At 37.3% G+C, this 21,273-nt stretch overlaps 1 protein-coding gene across 1 annotated transcript in view; it reads left to right on the top strand.

Annotated features, from left to right (window-relative positions):
- Positions 1–12,904: 12,904 nt before the first annotated feature.
- The window catches only part of MTPN (myotrophin), a 50,749-nt gene continuing 42,380 nt past the window's right edge, over positions 12,905–21,273 (top strand). Inside the window, exon 1 of the mRNA XM_009243259.4 lies at positions 12,905–13,338. Within this exon, the coding sequence (XP_009241534.1) occupies positions 13,267–13,338 (72 nt within the window). The 5' untranslated portion in view covers positions 12,905–13,266. The remainder of the gene's footprint in view (positions 13,339–21,273) is intronic.

The raw sequence follows: 21,273 nt of genomic DNA, 5'->3' as shown, positions 1-21,273 counted from the left end.
AGAACTCAGAATAAACGTGCCACTCACCCTTTTCTGAGGTGTTCTGCTTTCTTTGTGGAGTTTCAAGAGTCGTGGACAGATTATTCTCAGGTCTAAGGTTTTGCTTTCTTGTATGGCATTACTTGACCTCTTTGGCTTTTTGGGGATACCAGAGATTACCCTGTACGGTAAGAGGATTTGACCTTGGTGTGTTTAACAGTGGACAACAGCTACAATGTTGGGAATAGCTGAGGATTTTACAGAAAATGACCATTACTACAGCGGACTACTTGTTTTTTTGAACATTCTTGAATATAAGGAAGTTGTACATGCTTTCTTGGCCCTATTCCTTAAAAGGCTCCACCCTAAAGCCAGTAATCTAATGAAGCTACAGTTAAAATATCACCTATCAAACTAAGTTATTTTAATAAAGGAAATTTACATAATTAAGGGAAATCTCTTTTTTCAAGACAGAGTCCAGCTCAGTTACCCAGGCTGGAGTACAGTGGCAAATCTCCACTCACTGCAACCTCCACCTCCTGGGCTCAAGTGATCCTCCTGCCTCAGCCTCCCAAGTAGCTGGGACTGCAGGGATGAGCCACCAGACCCAGCTAATTTTTGTATTTTTGTAAAGACGGGGTTTTGCCATGTTGCCCAGGCTGCTCTAGAACTCCTGAGCTCAAATGATCCACCCACATCAGCCTCCCAAAGTGCTGGGATTACAGGCATGAGGCACTGCACCCAGCCAAAATCTCTTTTTAAGAGTATCTATGTCTCTGCACCTAAACCACTAGGAATTTTAACTAAGGGGAAAACAGTGGCTTAAAGTTTATATAAAAGACTTTGCCTTTGTTTAGATCTAAGAATGTGCTTTTGAGATGTACATTGTCTACCTTGTTTTACCTAAAGTTAGGTCTTTGGAGATCCAAATTTCGTTAACAATTGTGTAGGATACGGAAGAGATAATCAATAAATTAATAGTCTAAAGTAGGGAAGAGAAAATTTTTGAAAACAGGCAAATGAAAAACTTTAAATCCATAAGATCTGTCTGTCTGAGTCTGATATGCCTATATGTTCATGTACAGCATGTGGAAATAATATTTCACTACCAATTATATAAAAGAGCTCTAATTAATTAGCCTAAAGAAAAGTAAGCATTTATCAGACTAATAGAAACTAATTCAGAGTCTTTTCAGTTCACATGACTTTAGTAATCTTTGGTAAGATTAATTTGGTAAATATAGTCTCAAAATTCTCTCCAATAATTTAAAATCTTAAACTCATGTCATGTTAAATTAAGTAATCCTAGGTTTTTTACTGGGAGTAGGGTTACTAAGAGTTAGAATAGACCAGGCGTGGTGGCTCACACCTGTTATCCCAGCACTTTGGGAGACTGAGGCAGGCAGATCACGAGTTCAGGAGATCGAGACCAGCCTGGCCAACATGGTGAAACCCCATCTCTACTAAAATACCAAAAAAAAAATAGCCAGGCGGGGTGGCACGCACCTGTAGTCCCAGCTACTCAGGAGGCTGAGGCAGGGGAATTGCTTAAACCTGGGAGGTGGAGGTTGCAGTGAGCTGAGATCATATTACTGCACTCCAGCCTGACGACAGAGCGAGACTCATCTCAAAAAAAAAAAAAAAAAAAAAAAAAGAGCATAGCAGGAGAGCAGGATGTTTTTGGTGAAGTTTACAAAAAACATGAATATGTGGTTTTTGCTTAAGAAAATGTAATTTTTTCTAGTTTAGAGAACTTTTCGATAACCAAAACACCACTTCAGTTGTTGACTGCTTACAGAGTCCAATTAACAAGAGCAAGGTCTGGTATAAAGAAAGTGACTTTTTATTCCAAAGCAAGCTTAGGGGAATAAGCTTCCTGCCTTAAGGGTACCACTTTGCTTTTGGAGGCAGAACGCAGACACTTTTTAAAGGGGGCTTGACATGAATGGCACACAGGGAAGAAAGTGAGCAGGTGGGGATCCACATAACTCTCTTCAGTGCCTTATCTGCTGGGTGGTTGAGCTGACAACTGCTGGTACCTTCCTGGACAGAACTAGGTTGTAAAGGTGCCCAAAACTCTTCAAGTGAGAGAGATTTTCATAGCAGGTATACTTTGGGTTGTAGATTGACCATTGTCTCTCCAGGCAACCTCCTCATGGGTGAGAGTTCCACCCTGAAGCTTCTAAGCACATAGTTAGATGAACTTTTCCTGTAGGGAGTGTCTGGTGAAAGGAAGGTAAAAGGTTATAATTGCATTTCTAAAGGGCTAAGCAGAAAGTAGAGGGTGGGGAAAATGGAGAAAAGATAAAAGAAGAGAAAAAAATAAAACACAATAATAATTCATTCTCTTTTTCTTAGAAAAATGGAGGTCCTTGATTGCATTGCTACTGGTGTGGAGATAAAAACCACTGTTCACATCCAACCGTTTTTTTTTTTTTTTGTAAACTGGTGAGTTTGTATTGCTATTTCATGGTTAGAATTCCAAAGTCAAGGCTATAGGATCTTTGTTTGTATGGGTGTGTATGTGTGCTTAGGTGTGTTTACATGTACATACACGTGTTTTGTTATGTGTTGTGGCCATAAGGTACCAAATTGGTTTAAAAATAAAGGAATATTCATTAAGTAAATAAGCCCAAAGGATTCTCAAATTTATATAACTTAAGTAAATCTTTAATAAATAGGCAGGCTTTAAAATTAGTAGTAAAATAATATTAGAAATGTCTTCAGAATTATCTACATACATTATTGCAAGCTTGTCCAACCCACAGCCCCTGGGCTGCATGTGGCCCATAATGGCTTTGTGTATGGCCCAACACAAATTCATAAACTTTCTTAAAACATTATGAGATTATCTTGTGTGTGTGTTTTTTTTTTTTTTTTAGCTCATCAGCTATCACTAGAGTTAGTGCATTTTATGTGTGGCCTAAGATAATTTTTCTTCTTCCAATGTGACTCAGGAAAGCCAAAAGATTGGACAATCTTGCATTATTGTTTAGATTTTTTGGTCAAGTGGTTGTGTATTTATCTCTGCTAAATATTATAAGGTGTCAAGATTTTGCATGATGCTTATAAAGTTATAAATGCAGCCCAAAAGGGGATTATCTTTGTGCAATTTTTTGATAAATAAGGCATTTAATATTGTTGGATTAATGAAAACAGCTAAATCCTGAGTTGTTCGCAAAACACACACACACATTTATTTAACTTTAAGGTTCTTACTTAGGTATAAACACCTGAAATTCACAGGTTATAAAAATGGTTAACAGAGAAATAATTTTAAATGATGACTATCACAATTTTCATAAGTAATCTAGGTAAACTACTAAAAAATTAATTAGGCAAATGTAATGGAATAAATGCTTGTAAATAAACTTGTAATATACCTTAGAATCTGAAATTAAATAATAAATACGTATTAAATGTCTGGGTCATTTCTGATTTTTTAAAAAATTACATTATAGGAAACCATTTTTCTAAAAGAAGTGTTCTTATTGGCTGGGCGCGGTGGTTCACACCTATAATCCCAACACTTTGGGAGGCCAAGGTGGGCAGATCACAAGGTCAGGGGTTCGAGACTAGCTTGGCCAACATGGTGAAACCCCGTCTGTACTAAAAATACAAAAAACAATTAGCTGGGCATGGTGGCAGACACCTATAATTCCAGCTACTTGGGAGGCTGAGGCAGGAGAATTGCTTGAACCCAGGAGGCGGAGGTTGCAGTGAGCTGAGATCATGCCACTACACTCTAGCCTGGGTTACAGAGCAAGACTCCATCTCAGAAAAAAAAAAAAAAGAGGTGTTCTTATTAAAAAAATAATTTTTGTCTAAGTCAAACATTATTTAAAGGTTATTTATCAAACAAGGTAAACAGAACCAGTAAATAAGAGAAATGTAAAGAAAATTATGAATATAAAAGGAGTTTTTTGGTAAGAAAAGTTAAAAGGAAAAAAATTCTATATGAGAAAGAATCTTGTGTGATGAATTTTTTGTCCCAAAATAAAATGACTGGTTATTAAAGAAAGTGGGATGAAACCAGAAGTCCAACCATGTTATAAATGGTTTGTGTAAGTCATAATAAGGTTTGTATAAAGAAATTATGAAAAAAAACTTTATGTGATCAAGTTGGCTATAATTAAAAGGAAATATTTATACTAGTCTTTCTAGAGATTGGCCTTTAATATTAAAAATATATATTAATAAACTGAAGTTTAGAAAAACAAAATTTTCTTAAAGTATTAATTTATTCTTATAAAATTATAAGAGATTTTAACATTTTTAACCCAAAAGCTCAACTTTTATTGTGTCTCGCTGTTTTCGGCTTTCTATCCCCTTTGAGAAGGCCTAAGATAATAACTCCCTCCTTCAACTTTTTCATAAGCTCTTATAAGTTTTTTCCTCAGGTTCTAACTGTAGTTGTGGCCTGATGCTAAAAATGTTTTATCCCAAAGGTCTAATGAAAATGTTTTCTTCCAACATAACATTCTGTGCTCTTAGCTTTAAACTCTTCTATTAAATAAAAAACTTCCACTTATGACCTAGGCCACACTCTTCTGAATTATTCAAGTCCTAGAAAACTGAGATTTTAAAAACTTAAGGTTATTACATCCATGTAATTTTCTGTATTCTTTTTAAAGTCTTTGTGCTGTTAAGTTACAGGGCTTTGACTCCTGGATCTAAAATGGACACCACATCTTGCTAATTCTTAAGCACTGACATCAGCTAAAGCCTTATCTTCAGACCTGAGAGAATATGACAATCAAAGTAAACTGCATTCATGAGACACAGGGTCAGAAGTTAAAACTATTCAACCCCTCTAGGCCCAGGAACTAGTGTGAAATCTCACACTGAGTGTGTGAGATTATACGGCTGATTTTGGTAGAGAAAATTAGTTCAAAGTTTCTCTGTAAATTAAAAATTAATATCAATGGCAAACTATGCAAGATGAGCATCTGAGCCTCTGTGTCAGATTAACAAGGTTTTCTTGGAGCATTAACCCACTCTTTAAAAAAAAATAAAAGGTTATTAAAAGGTTTATAGAAATTATATCTTATGATCAAGATGATTAAAATGTAATGGATTAGCCTGGTGGGGTGGCACACACCTGTAGTTCCGGCTATTCAGGACTAAGCTACGCAGGAGGCTAAGGCAGGAGGATCACTTGAGCCCAAGAAGTGGAGGTTGCAGTGAGCTGAGATCATGCCACTGCATTCCAGCCTGGACAACAGAGAAAGACCTTGTCTCACCAAAAAAAACAAAGACAAAAAAACACCAAAAAATAAAATTTAATAGATTTGTTTATGAAATTTGAGAGACAGATTTAATCGCCTCATGCTGTCTTTATTAGGGCTTATTGTTTGGGAAAGTAAAATTTCCTTTCTCAAAGAATAAAAGTTTTTGCCTTTTTTTTTTGAAATCTGTGAGTTATCACTTTGGCTAAATAAATGACTTATTTTACAAGACTTGTGACTCTATTTTGTGATACCAAGAGTTTTAAACTTTTAATATCTGACAGACTTTCCAAAATCAAATGATAAATTCAATCCTTTTGGCTTCATTAATGTTTTGATATTAGGTCCCCTGAAGTCCAAAAGAGACACATTCAGCTTATTTGGTATAATAAAATCATACAGGAGGCACTGTCAAATATAAAATGGTGTTTAAACTTCTTTGGATAATATTTATTTATTTATTGACTTATTTATGAGATACAGTCTCACTCACTCTGTCACCCAGGCTTGAGTGCAGCGGCACGATCTCAACTCACTGCAACCTCTGCCTCCTGGGTTCCAGCAATTCTCCTGCCTCAGCCTCCTGAGTAGCTAGGACTACAGGTGTCCGCCACCATGCCTGGATAATTTTTGTATTTGTAGCAGAGAGGGGTTTCACCATGTTGGCCAGGCTGGTCTCAAACTCCTGACCTCAAGTGATCTACCTGCCTTGGCCTCCCAAAGTGTTGGGATCACAGGCGTGAGCCACTGCAACTGGCTTGATTATATTTATATAAATGTGTCATTAGCAAGTGTTCCAAAATTGTATGAGATTCCTGAGGTTCTGATATGTCTTAGTATGTATTATCAGTAATAATTATAATTGCTATGTAAAACTGTTGTATGCCACAGAAGTAACCAAACTTCCTTGTCATTTGTATCTTTACCCATGGCTATTCTAAGATTTTTGTCATCCGTGATTGTTTTACTTCATCCTTTTATAGGGTGGTTTATAATCAGCTATAGAACTCTGAGGAGTACTCTTAAATATAGGTTTCTAATGTCTTTAGAAAATACGCCATTGGAATAAAGAGAAAGAAAACTCCCAGAACTCTCATGGAGAGCTGATGTATTCAGGATTGCTGATCCAATATCGAGCAGAACAGGAATTAATTGCATGGACTGAACTAACAAAAGATTGAAATCCTCTTTTACGGCTTTTTGTCTAAAACACTTGCTGATTCTTTCTGTTTTGTTTTCTAGAGTCAAGAAAGTTTTCTCTTCTTTAAGCTGTTTACAGCTTTTAACAATTGAGTAAATTATACTCTAATAAGAAAAATTTAAAACAATTCCATTGCAATTGCTTCAGAATTTGGAAACTATTTGGTGAATATCCTTAGTTTATGACAATATAGTTCTTTGCATAAATTCAATAAGAATCTATTTTCTTTTAAAAGGACATAATTGGAGACACTGGTGATTTTATCAAGACTTTGATTGTAATGACATTTTCAGATGGCCTTGAGAAAATGAGGCTGACCTATAAAACCAATAAAAGCCCCTTGGAAAACCTGGGATCATACATTGTTATTTGCAGAATCCTGACTTGTGGTAAGTAAAGAATGTCACTTTCTGACAGGCCCAGGAAACTCAAGTTTTCTTGGGACCTTGAAAAAAGAGGAATTCACCCAATTCACACAGGTATCTGCAGGCACAATAAATTCTTAGCTGGGCTCAAGGCTTTTAAAAAGCTCAAATCTTAGATTCCTTACGAAAAGCTTCCAGCAAAGCCAATTTTATAAAGAGAAAGAGAGAGCCTGCATGGCAAATGATTATTCTTGCTGAACTTTATGCAAATAATCAAGCCAAGTAAATAGAACTAAAACTTATTTGAAACATAAATTGGTCCTACTATGATTTTGTCTTTAATAAAATTTGAAAATTGGAGACAGAAAAATTACTTTTCAAAGTAAACTATAGTACACCTGTTATTAGATTCTAGTCTTGCCTAATGTTTCTGATTTTTATTATTTTCCACAATTTAGACTGAATTCTAAAATTTTTCCTGACTACAAGTCTCCAAACTAATGTTTTCAATTTTTTGCCTTCTTTTTTCCTTTTTTGTCCACTTTTCCTGACTTGAAATCACTAAGAATTAAGCTGTGCTCTTCTTAAAGCCATGCAAACTGAAGCTAGACAACTTAAACTTTGCAAGAGAATAACAGCAACCTATTTATATACATAAACCACTTTTATACCTGCCTACTGATGTATGGACTTCAGAGTAATATGGCCTATATCAGTTTTCCAAGACTGTTTTCACTTTTTGTTTGTTTGTTGTTTTCTTTCTCTCTCTTCCTCTCCCATTTTTTTTTTCTTTGTGGGATGCGAGACCTTACAACCTGCTAAAAATGAGCTTTCCTAACAATGTGGGACCTGTCTTTCTAGGAATAAACTGTCCTAGGCACGAGAGATCAGACAAAACCAGAGACTCATTTTCTTCTAAAATGCTTTCTCTGAAAGATTTTAAAAAGAAAAGGGCAGCGAAATGTGAAAGGAAAATAAAAACAACTCCAGTTCACAATGTTAAAAAAAACAAAAAAAACAAAATTAAGCTGAAAGCTGAGTCATGCAAGAAGCTGACTTTCCTTTTTGTTCCTAAGCAGACAGCAAGAGATAAAAGGTTAAACATCTCCACAGGTAGCTTCTCTAGGTTCACCTTATGTAAAGTATGCTGGTTTACTGAGTATGAGACAAATACACAATTGACTATTTCTCTATCTGCTCCTTTTCTCTGGCAACATGTGGATTATCATACCCTCCCTTTCTCTCCTCCAGCCCACTTTTCCCCTTTAAATACTGAAACTCTCAAAATCATCTTTGAAGAAAGGCACAGACCACAGACTGTTTCTGCGATTCCATGTTCATTTGTTCCAGGTATGTCCTTAATCTTGGAAAAATAAACTCCTAAATTGATTGAGGACCTGTCTCAGATACTTTTGGGTTTACACCACATTATCCCCGTCCTTATCTTTTTTTTTTTTTTTTTTTTTGAAGACAGAGTCTTGCACTGTCGCCTGGGCTGGAGTGCAGCAGCGTGATCTCGGCTCACTGCCACTTCCACCTCCCAGGTTCAAGCGATTCTCTTGCCTCAGCCTCCAGAGTAGCTGAGATTTTACAGACACCTGCCACCATGCCCGGCTAATTTTTTGTATTTTTAGTAGAGATAGGGTTTCACCATGTTGGCCAGGCTGGTCTCAAACTCCTGACCTCGTGATTCACCCGCCTCGACCTCCCAAAGTGCTGGTATTACAGGTGTGAGGCGGCCTCCTTGTCCTTAAGTGAGCACTGGAAAATGTGTTCTCCTTAAGAGTCTGAGCAGCGTTCTCAGACAACTCTGTCCACAGAAGGCTGAAGTCCCACTCCCACTTGGAGTCTATTTACAGTTTCCTTTAGTCTTGACTAATAGCTATTTTGGCATGTCTCTCAAAAATTTAGCCAGCTTCTTCCATATTTGATTCCAGCTAGCTCCACATACCGTGATTGTGTGTGTCTCCACTGCACTAAGTCACAACTTTCTCTTTTACTTCTTTCTTGTAGGTACCTTGAATCTATCCAACTCTGTCATGGGAAGACCTGTGCCATTGTTCAACTGAAAAGATTCATGGGGTACTACTTTAAGCTATTCGGAGGTTTTAGTCATGGGTGTGACTGTCACACCTGTAATTTGATCCTTGCCAAGAGGTTGAGTTCTAATCAACCTTTGTTGTTCATCTCAGTTTTGTTTTTAATGAATAATAATGAGAATCACTTGCATCTTCTAAACGTACATGTCTCCAAGTTTATAGCTCCCTATAATCACTTTCATTCCTAACTGCAAGCTGGATAATTATTTTCTAATCTCATCATTTCCTGTAATATTGAGACAGGAGAATAGGGTCTGGAGGCAGGGAGATTAATTAAATCTTTTTTTAATTATCTAAGGCCGATTCACACTGACTTCCTAAAACTAAATCAAAAGGAAAACCCCAACTTCCCATGCCCAAGTAACAAATGGACTCAAGGCAGCCTTTGCAACCCCCATCTTTTCTGGGTGGCAGATAAAAAATTGTAAGTACCTGTGACTGGTCCCCTCCTGCAGCCAATCAGGCTGGTCACAGGCCAAGTCTTCCTTTGCATATGAGTATAACTTTGTAACTTCACTTCAGCCTCTGACTCGTCACTTTCTGCAACCAATTAGTGGTTTGCATAGGGTGTAACTGTAACTTTGCTTCAGTCTCTGATTAGTCCCCTCCTGCAACCAATCAGACTGATTGCGGGCCACTACTTCATTTACATAGGGTGTACACCAAGTAACCAATGGGAAACCTCTAGAGGGTATTTAAACCCCGGAAAATTCTGTAACCAGGTCCTTGAGCCACTTTCTCCAGCATGTTCCCACGCTACAGAGTGTGCTTTCATTTTCAATAAATCTCTGCTTTTGTTGCTTCATTCTTTCCTTGCTTTGTGCATTTTGTCCAATTCTTTGTTCACAATGCCAAGAACCTGGACACCCTCCACCAGTAACAGTATTTTATATAGTCAATAGTTACTGATACATGCCACTAGCTTTCCATTTTCTGGCCTTTTCCTCTAGAACTACTAGAGCTTCCCCATATTATTACAGTTTTGCCAAAGGTTTCACTCCTGTGAGTATGAATCACCGTCTTTATGGCTTCTCCTATCACTTCCTTTGTTGTGTACTCCCCAGCCACTAAGCCAATGCCATTTATTTAAAGGTTTTGTTCTAGTAACATTCCCATTCTGATACTAATTTCTGTGTTAGTCAAGATTGGTTCAGTGTTCCTCTAGTAATAAACACCACAATTTCAATGGCTGAAAACAATAAAAGTTTAATTCATATTCATCCTATATATCCATTATGGGATGGTGAGGGAGCTCTGCTCATTGTAGTTACACAGGAACCCAGACTGACTGTGCAGCCACTATCTTGCATGTTGCTAGTTGCTGTAGTAGAAGGAAAGAGTTCTGAAGGGTCTTACAATGACAAGCCTGGAAGTGACTCATTTCACGTCTGCTCATAACTAATAGGCCAAAATTAGTTACATGATATTATTCAACTACAAGCCAGGAAGAGCAATTCTCTCTTGTGCCCAGAATGGCAGACAAAGGAATTATTTGTTTAACACCATGAATACTTACCAAAATAGGTAAACAAAAAAGATAATTAAAATACTTGTGACATGTGCTGTAAATGGGGGAAAAGCTGGGCTCTGTAAGTAATTGAAGGACCTATTTAAAGTGGGTGGTCTGGGAGGTCTCTCTGAAGGTTTGCATTGAAACCTCAAAAGTCAGAAGGAGTGAACAAGACTTAGATGAAGAACATTCCAGAGAAGAAACAAGAAGCATAAAGGCCTTAGGGTGGAATGAGCTTGGCTTAGCTTGAAACTGACAGAAGACAACATATTTCAAAATCAAAGAAACAATGGGGGTGGCAAGGGACTGTCATGAGATAGGAGATACTATCACCTACCGTCAGCAGTCAGTGCAAAGAAGGCCCTGAAGCCCATATCAAGTAGTTAGGATTTTAACCTACCTGCAATAGGAAGCCTTTGAAAGGTCTTAGGACAACAAGCGCATGTTTAAGTTTTAAAAGAGTAACTCCTAAAGTGGGGAATTATCTAGAAAAGGATGAGTGAAAATAGGACACCAACAGGGAGGCTATCATAGCACATAGCATCATAGCAGTGTAGACAGAGATGACAGTGGCAGGGATGAGGGATATGTGAGGGTGCAGGGAGTAGTAATAGTGAAGATGGCAAGAAACGAACAAATTTAAGACATATTTTGAAAGATTTACTGATAGATTGAATAAGAGAAAAGTTGAGAATGGGAAGAGCAATTATGACTCCCAAGTTTCTGGTTTTAGTGATAGGGTGGTTGGCAGCACCATTTACAGAGATATGTGGGGGACAACTAGGTTTAACATCTACAGGAGACCAGATCCTATTCTGGACATGTTAACTTTGAGAAATCCAAGTGAGTAAGAAGTTAAATATAAGAATAGATCACATAGGAAAAGTCTGGTTAAAGATTTTTTTTTTTTTTTTTTAGATGATCTTGCTCTGTCACCCAGGCTGGAATGCAGTGGTGCCATCATAGCTTACTGTGGTCTCAAACTCCAGGGCTCAAGTAATCCTCCTGCCTCAGCTTCCCAAGTAGCTGGGAAGGCAGATGACTACCACTGTACCCAGCTAATTTTTTTAATCTTTGTGTTTTGTAGAGACGGTGTCTCATTTTGTTGCCCTGGCTGGTCTCCAACTCCTGGCTTCAAGCGATCTTCCAGCCTTGTCCTCCCAAAGTGGTAGGATTACAGGCATGAGCCACTGCACCCGGCCAAAGATATAAATCAAGAGCTCAGCATGATGTAACTCAGAAATCACACAGGTGGGAGTGTGTTGGAGAAGAGATGGAGATTCTAGGACTTGCCTAACAAACTCCCCTTTGAGATTTGTTTCCAGAAATCATATCACTATTGTGTATGTGGACTTGTATTTCTAATTATCAGGGAGTAAAATTAACAAATGACAATCTAGGTAGATGTTAATATTTGGAGGGATTTCTTTTGATTTGAAACCCATTTGCTATCTATTCTAAATGATAGCAAAAAAAAAAAATACATTTCCAAACACTATTGACATCCCCATTTTACACATGTGGAAAACTGAAGCAGAAGGGGGTTCAGTAACTTGCCCAAGATGACACAAAATTAGCAAGAAGTCGGACCTGTATCGCAAACTAAACAATTTGTCTCCAGAGTCTGTTCGGAACCCCTACACTGTATGGCAATGGTGGTAAAGTAGCTTAGTTAATGTGTTTAGTGCGTTACAAATAATAGATTATATATATGAGTTTTATATATAGTAATAATTATATATGTATATATATTATATGTATATTTCTAGCTCCAATAAGAGCTTTTATTGGATCTATGTTCCTTTTCCCCTTCCCGGGTCATTAGGGTTGTGAGGAACAATTCAAGTGGTAGCTGTGCACTATGGTATTACAACTAAACCCTAGGAAGAACAGAACTGACTTCACCAGAACAGTCTTGAAGTTTCAAACCATTAAAAACAAACAGTAAATTTAAAAAACGTAAATTGTACTAGACAGTTTGGTTTGCTCCACTTTATGGCATCAAACTGAATGCCTGGACGTCATTTGCTGGTCAGGAAGATGAGTTATTTTTTTTTTTTTCCTGCCACACACTAAAGTTTTTTGCTCCAGGGAACATTATACATAGTGTTAACACACTCAATTTACATTGTAGTTTTAGTGTTGAAGATTTCCTGGAGGGCAGGAACAGCGTTATTCCATCGTTTTTAGCCCAGTAATACTGGATGACGGAGAGAGGGAGGGTGAAAGGGAGGGAGGGAAGAGGAAAAGGCAAGGAAGAAGGAATTCAAATTAAACAGTCTTACTATACATTTTTAGAAGCTGAGCAAGATGCCCTCCAAGATTATGATTTTTAAAAAGTAAAGTTTTCCCCATTAATGGTAGTGCAGAAGCGTCCTAATCCCATCGAAAGTACTCTCACTCTTCCTCCATTCGCTGTCTTGACCTCCCCCTGGGCCTCCTTCATTCAGCCTCCCAGTCCCGCCCACTTGTCTTCGGCTCCTACCCTCCACTCTAGCCTCCCCGCAGCCTGTACATTGCGCATGCGTACTAGTGGCGTTCGCGCCGCGGACCCAGAGAGGGCGTTCCGCGGAGGAGAAGAGGAAGAGGAAGTTGGGGGAGGGTCCTAGCGGGGAGTGAACCGGAAGTGTAAACGTTCCTGCCTCTCCTCGGCCAGGCGGAACCTGCTCTGCTGGGCCCGGTGGCCGCAAAAGAACTTTCTTTCTCCCGCCCGAACGGTCGCCGCGGCCAACTGCCTCGCCCGCCTGGCAGCCTAACCCGCCTTCTCTTCTTCTCCTCTCCGGCTTCGCGCGGCCCTGCCTCCCTCTCGCCCGGCGGCATCCGCTTGCTGCTGCCACCGCCTCCTCATCTTCTGCCCGGCCAACCGGCCTGCCCCGCTGCAGTGATGTGCGACAAGGAGTTCATGTGGGCCCTGAAAAACGGAGACTTGGATGAGGTGAAAGATTATGTGGCCAAGGTAAGCGGGGATGAGAAGAGTAGGCGAGAACACGGAGGTAGGCTGGAGATGAGGCTGAGGAAGCTGATGGGAGCTGGACTGCGGGGATGGGGGTGGGCGGGAGGAGAGAATTCCTGGGTGGAGGCGGCACCAAGGAGAGAGGGGCGTCTAGGGAGGAGCTAAACTGAAAGAAGGGTCCAGGTAACTTGGTAGCGTTCTGTGTCAGGTAACTGCTGCGTTAATACAGTCAGGCTCTACCTGACTTCCTGGCCTCTTGGGGGAGGGGAGGAGTGGTGTCTGGCTCATCCAGAGTTTCTTCTGCGCACTGATCATTTGAGTTTGGCCCTCTTCTACACCAAAGTTACTTAAACCTTTCTTTGAATGAGGTAATTCTCCATCTTGGACTTACCCATTACTAAATGAAGTAACCTAAGTAATTAGGATCAGAGGAACATTTTTTTTAACGCTGGGCCTGGTGTGAAGTTAAAGAATTTATTGACCGTGAAAAGAGTACCGAAAATAGAAATAGTTAAAATTCTGAAACTGAGTATCACTTCGCTGTGGTGTCTTAACTTTGGGTGTGGCCTTTCTCCTTTCCCCCACCACAACAAATACATATTTGCTTCAAGTGGTAAGGTTGTCAACTGGCATCTGGGAATGTTTAAGATATCTGAATAGTTTTTAAACAAGCATGTTAACTTCAGTTATTCCATTCTTCTCCCTGATTTCACCTGAAATGCTTACATGTGTAGTAAATAGCAATGCAGTTTAGTGGCAGTGTATTTGGGGGGTAAAATCATGATGAAGAAAGACAAACTCAAACCTCAGCCCCAAATATAAAACTGAATCCACATTGTGGCAGAGTGAGAAACTTAAAATTCCAAGCTAGCCTGCCTTTCCATCCTGAAACTCTGCCTTTGTAATTATGAGAGAACTTAACATGTGATTTTAATTTAGTGATAATCTAAAACGAATCTTCCAAAACAAGTAAAATTTTATGACAACCACGGATGGCATCTTGCTCACCTTCTAAAAGTGTGAGAACCCAGTCTAGATTTTAACTCTTCAAAGAATAGGACCTGACCTGGGTTTTTGCTTCAGAGGCTGTGTTAGGAAGCAAGTAAGCAGAAGCAGTTTCTTAAAACTTACAGGATTGTGCAAGGCAAACTGCTGCAGGTTTTTACTTTATTTAATGCCATTACAATTTAGACTTTTTGGATGCTGCTTACCTGCTTAGTTTTTTGCAGTGGAGTTTTAGGACAGGCTGTCTTCTAGTCACTGTCTTCTCAGCTGGTAGCCGACTGAAACTTGACTTATTGGCTATTTCAATATAAAGCTAAAAGGAAGAAATTATTTGGTACACTTACCAGTGGTGGGACACTGCAATACTCTGGAAGTGAGTGGGCTTTTGTTTTCCTGTCATGGTGGAACCTAGGTTGTTTGATATACTTGAAATACAAAAAGTTGAGTAAGTACTAACTGAACTTACAGCTACCAAAATAACACAATTTATTTAGTTTTTTCCGGACACGTTATTTTATGTCATCCTTGTGAATACTGGGAAGTAATTCCTATTATTGGTCCCATTTTACAGATTACTGAGGTGCAGGATACTTAGGAAAGGTTATGGAGATGGTAAATTGTGAAGCAAGAACTAAACTGCTGAGTCCAAAACTGAAATTCTTTAACTGCTCTATGCACTATCTCTCAGTCTAAGATCTAATTGTGAAAGTGTATCATACCAAGATTTCTAGCAGGACATTCCCAGAGTCCACATTCAGGCAGGTAAATTGTGCCCAAAGAATTTTCAACTACACAAAAATATTTATATGAAAATATGTGCCAATAAAGATGGATTAATTTATTTCCAATTAGTTTTATAATTAGGTTAGGTTATCATGTTCAATTTGATTATTTTCCCTATATTACTGCCATAGCCTGTTCTTCATTAATGTAAAAAATTTGCATAAGAGGGAGGGTAGACATTCGGAAAAAGCAAAAGGAAGTATTGAAAGTTGGACTATCCAAAAAGATATGACTGTAACTGTAATGTAATCTGATGTACAGAGCATTGAGCTTTATCCTTTCTTAGTTTTGAAGATTTCATAAAGTATCTTTCACTTTGTTAATGAGAAATAATAACAAGCACTGAAGTTTGTACTGACTCAGCTCCCTTATGGTGCCCATTTATACTTTCAGGTCCTTATTACAGTTTCTTCTGCCCCACAGCTGTCTTCCCTGCTTATTTATTGACTCACCTTTTTCATCTACCAATTTGTGAACACTCACTTTTTGAGTTTCTGTAATGTGCATCTATCTGAGTAGGTGTGTACAAAGGAAATACTAAAGAAACACTTAGACCTATCTAGTCTTCATTCTCAGGGGTGAGAGTCTATTTTAAAAACTCTCCTCAACATTCCTGTGAAGATCTCTCATATTGTTAACCTAAGAATCTACCTGTAAGAGTAAGATAAGCATTTTAGTATTCCCCTCCTCCTTCTCTTTTTTTTTGGAAACAGGGTTTTTTTGTTTTTGTTTTTCGGAGACAGGGTCTTTGCTTTGTCGCCCAGGCTAGAGTGCAGTCTCATGATCATAGCTCACTGTAACTTCAGACTCCTGGGCTCAAGTGGTCCTCCTGCCTCAGCCTCCTGAGCAGCTGGGACCATAGGTGTACACCACGACACCCAGCAAATTTTATTTTTTGTAGAGACTGGATCTCACTTTGTTGTACAAGCTGGTCTCAAACTCCTAGCCTCAAGCGATCTTCTGGCCTCGGCCTCCCAAAGCACTGGGATTACAGGTGTGAACCACTGGGTCCAGCCCGTTTTTCCTTTATAAATTAGTATTTTTAAAAATCAGTCATTACACTTTTCTACCTGCCTCTGACTTCTCTATTAAAGTTTGAAGTGTGAATATCCCTAAATCATTGGTTTTAGGTGAGTTCTTGAACTTAGAAAAGTCAGTTCGCAGTCCCCAAACCACTGAAAATTGTATTTTGAAATGGAAAAGACAGTATTGAGAGAAAAATTTAGAGTATTGAGAGAAAAATTTAGATTATTTAGAGAAAAATTTAGCTTATTACATTAAATGTTTCATGTATAACTTTAAGACAATATCTGAAGCAATTTTAAAGTCTTTCAACACTACATTTGGCTTCTTGACTGACTTAAGGACCACATTTAGTTAATTCATTCATTTTTGCTAGGCATCTTTCAGGTCTTAAACTCTTTAGTAGTCCTGGGATGATAGTAAAGAAGTTGGACACAGTTTTCAGGAAACGTAAGCATCTATATTTAGCAGACCATCGTGAAAAAAAATTCATACTTTTATAGTAGTATGCAAATTATAAATAACATCTTATTTTCCTAAAATTCAGTTGTCCAGCTGGAAAACAAGTGAAAGCCAGAAAATAAGGTATTCATGAGCAGCTATAAGGGATATTCATAGCCCCATTTTTGATATGGATGTTTCTTTTGGGTGACATTATTTTTGACTTTGTCTTACATTTCTGCCTTTATGTTCTCTTGTTGGAGTTAATTCTAGCCTCACCTGAATTTCAGACTGCATAAGCTCTGTTCAGACAAATTCCAAATTGAGCCATTTTCCTCTCAAAAACTGTTTTTATTCCTATTGTGTCTCCATTTTGACTAATGGCATCATGACCCAATCATTTTTCCAAACTGGAAACTGGGAAATTTTCCTAGATTTCTGAGTGTTACCAAGACTACCTTCTTAGTCTCCCTCATCCATTCCTCACTCTCCTTTCTTCTTCTCACTACTTTAGATCAGTTGCTGCTTCTTTCCAGCCTGGACTATATTTTCTTTCTTGACTAGCCTGGACTATATTTTCTTTCTTGACTATAAGAAAATAGTCAAGAAAGAAAATATAGTCCAGGCTGGAAAGAAACAGCAAAAATTGACCCCTTCCTGGTCAGTTTACACAGTTTAGGTGGAGGGATCGCTCTATAACATGAATGTAAGCATGTAATCTTTTTCAGCCAGTCTCCTTCACTGCCCTTAAAATATTAATACTTTTGTGATTTCTCATTGCTTATTTTAAAAGGGCCAACTCCTCATTGGTATGGTGTACTAGGCCACTGTTATCTGGGCTTGCTTTTCTACACTTGCCTCTCTGTAAGCACTCTGCTCCAGATCCTACCATCCTGTTTCTTCCTTGTAGATCTTTACATGTGTTCTTTCATCCTCCCCGACCAAGTCTGCTCACCTCAATCCCTAACCCCCAACCTGTTAAACTCCTGTTTACCCTCCTAGGGTAAGTATCACCTCTAACAGAAAAACATTTTGACTTCACATAGAGTGCTGCTTCTTTTACTGTTTTGCTCATCAGATTGCTGTGATTTTGTTTACATGTGTCTTCATTAGGCTCTGAACTCCTGGAGGGTAGATAATATATTCTTTTTCATCTTTCTGCCTCCAACATAGCACCAAGGAATTTTACACATTAAAATCATGTTTCTGGTAAGAAATTCATTTTATTCTTAACTTAGAAATAATTTCAACATACTTCATTAATTACAGAATAATAATTACCATTGACTGGATGACTTACATTGTCAGGTACTAGAAAGCACTCTGCAAGATGTTTTACCTAAGTTTTTATTTGCTTCTTACCACAGTGTTTCAGTATAGGTAATAATCTCATTTTAAGGATGAAGAACCTGAGGCTTAGAGAACTGAAGTAACTTGACAAGGTCACAAACTAAGTAGCGTAACTGGAATTTAAACCCAGAACTGTCTGAATCTACATGCTCTGTGTGTGTGTGTGTGTGTGTGTGTGTGTGTTTGTGTGTGTGTGTGTATTTATAACCATATCAGTTTGCTTTAAAAATTTTTTTTTTTAGCTAACAACACTTTAGAATTAAGAAAACAAGAAAGAGGCTTGTAAGAAGCAGGTACAACTAATTAGCTCTGACTGTGAATGAAGACAAAAATGGCAACCATATTTTAAAAATTGTAAATATAACAATTCAGAAATAATTAGTATGGAGACAAACATCTCTGTAAACTTAAACTCTCATCAGAGACTGTCATTGCTCAAGACGTGCCATAAGAGTGACTGATAGCCTGTAGAATGTTTTGTTGTATTTATAGTCACATATAATCTAACCTTAAAATTTATGTTCCTAATTGTGATCCTACACAGTCCAGAAAAAGTTAAATTTTGTTTGTTTGCCTTAGGAAGAAACAAAAATAACTAAATTATTGAGATTTCTATTCATAATTATTTAAATAAAACAAGTAACACTTTGAAAAAAGTATGTTTATAAAATTTTATGTATTTGAGGATTGTGATGCAGTATACAGGTATTATTTCATTTACTTATCAACAGTAAGCCATGAGCATTATTAATAATGTTAACCCCATTTTAGAGATTTTAGAGGCAGAGATTAAATAACTTGCTCAAGATCATAAAGTTCTTAAGTGGTGAAGCTGAGATTTGAACTCACTTCCTTGGGTTCTGAAGGAGTTTCAAAGCCCCATGCTGTTAACTACTTCAGCATACCCTTGACCTTCATTTCTCAATAAGGCCAGAAACTAGGGGGGTACTATATTATTGAGTAAATAGTAAAAATAATCATAGCAGGATGATAATTATCCATTGAGACGACTAAAAGGTGAGCTTTCTGGTGGATTTTGAGGATCCAACATGCTTACAGGTGAGTGCTTGTGAGTTGCATTGATAAATAGCCCCTTTTAATCTTCAGCAGGTCTGATATATGTACTCTCTTGTTTACATGTACTTCTATTTCACTTGCTGTGAAATAGAAGCCTGGTCTCTAACTTCCCTTTCTCTGTGGTTTCCTTTCCCTCCAGCCTCCATTCTAACTACATCTGCCGTTGACACTCTAATAGGTTTGAAAAGCAACAGTTGTGCACCATGTGAAAGGATAGAATCTCTTGAACCTGAGAAAGATATCAACTCTAATCTTTAGAAATTCCAAGACTTATTGAGATCACTTTTCACTTTCCTAATAAAATAGCCAATTTAAAAGAGGCCCTGATTCAATCCACTTTGCATTTGTTGGTTTTAGGCAGCTTCCTTTTTTTTTCTTCTTTAAATTATTAGTTTCTTTCTTATAAAAATGTATCACTATGTGTTGCCCTTTCTACAGAATGGCTGGTGACCCATTCAGAAAGCATATGTCAGCTTGTATAAGATACAGGTGCCCTCAGTAGACAAAGAAACATTAGTATAGATTCTTTTCTAATTATTAATGCTTTTAGTCATTTTTAAAAATATATAAAATAGAGGAAGATCTTTTTTTACATTGGAACATAAATGTTCATTCAGATGTACATAGGCTATATAAAGTGTTTTGGTTTGAAATTCTAAACATTTTCCTTTTATTAGTGCAGATAATTAAAAATTTAATGAATTAAAGCTGATTGAAATTATAACAATATTATGTGCTTGTTATTTAAAAAAGCAAAGCTGTATTGAATAAAGTAAAATATCCCGTTGACTATTTTTCCTACCTATGTGGTTCCTCTCTTTAAAATATAAAATTGATTAGGTGTTTTTAAAACAAAAGAATAAAGAAGACAAAAATTGGCCAAAATTTTACTATTTAGGTAACTCCTAACTTTTAAAAAGTAAAATTAAATTAATTCAGATGTGGATTTTAAAATGTCACAGTTAGGACTGAAAGGTAAAGATCTCCCCTCCCCAATGCCTGTGAACAAATCAGCCATTCTCAACAGGTCCATGTAATTAATTTCAGAAAAACATTGAAAATTTACTTACTTATCTGTTTTTCCCGCTTAAAAAGTTTTGTAAACACTTATGCACTTTGCTTTCCACATTGAAATGTATTTATTCTTCCCTTTTTAAATGGTGAATAGTATTCCATTTTCTGGATGTTTATTTAACTATTCCTGTATGATAAACATTTTGTTTCCAGTGCATCTTTGCAATTAAACAGGATTGTAGTGATCACCTTTGTACATATACCTTGACAACTTTTGAGACTATATCTGCATTACTCTCTTCATGAGTTTCGTCAGCTTAGGCACACATTGGCAGACACGAGACCGATGGTTCCCTCACACCATCGACAGCACTGGGCATCATCAGACTTTTTAGATTTTGCCATTTGGATAGGTGAAAAATGATTGTTTATGTCTTTTGTTTATTTTTCTTTTAGTTGGTCTGTTTTTTATTGGTTTGTATAAACTCTGTAAATTAGGGAAATCAGTTTTTTATCATGTTTTGCAAATATTGTTCCCAGTTAGTCTCTTGACTTCATTTATTTTCTTGTTCTACAATGGTCTTTTACTTTTTGTGGGGTTAAATGTGTCACTTTTTTTCTCTTTTGTGACTTGGATTTTGTATCCTGTTTACAAAGACCTATTCTCCTCTGTAAAATTACAAATAAATTTACTCTTCTGGAACTTCATTTTTTCTTCCATTTTGGATATTTGACCTTTCCATTATTTATTTTGAAGTAAGGCATGAAATAAGTATATAGTTTTTTTTTTGACAGTTCTCATACCATTTATTATTATAGTTCCTCTTTACTAATAATTTGAACCATCATCTTTATCATAAACAGATTTCTTGCTCTTTTTCTATCGATACCAAACTGATTTAATGATGTGTAGTTTCAAAATTTCAAAATATGTTTTAGTATCTCCCTCTCACATTCTCTTTAGGATTTTTGCAGGTGATTCCTGAAAATTTTTTTTCCCATAATCTCAAGAAAAATATTAGGATGATTTGAACCTACCTAAAACTTAACGTGTATCTTTTAATAAGCATTAAGCTTTTTTTTTTTTTTTTTTTCTGGAATGCTGGGATCGTGTGATCTGTGGAACATAATATTTTAACTTTTAATTCTTTATGAATCATCTTAGGATAGGAGGATGTCACGCACTGTGAGAATGTGCCATATCAAAGATTCAAAACAGAGTAAGTGTGTTTAGATAATCAAATC

The sequence above is a fragment of the Pongo abelii genome, chromosome 6, assembly GCF_028885655.2.
Source record: "Pongo abelii isolate AG06213 chromosome 6, NHGRI_mPonAbe1-v2.0_pri, whole genome shotgun sequence".
Classification (NCBI taxonomy): domain Eukaryota; kingdom Metazoa; phylum Chordata; class Mammalia; order Primates; family Hominidae; genus Pongo; species Pongo abelii.
This window is presented reverse-complemented; position numbering and strand designations above follow the sequence as displayed.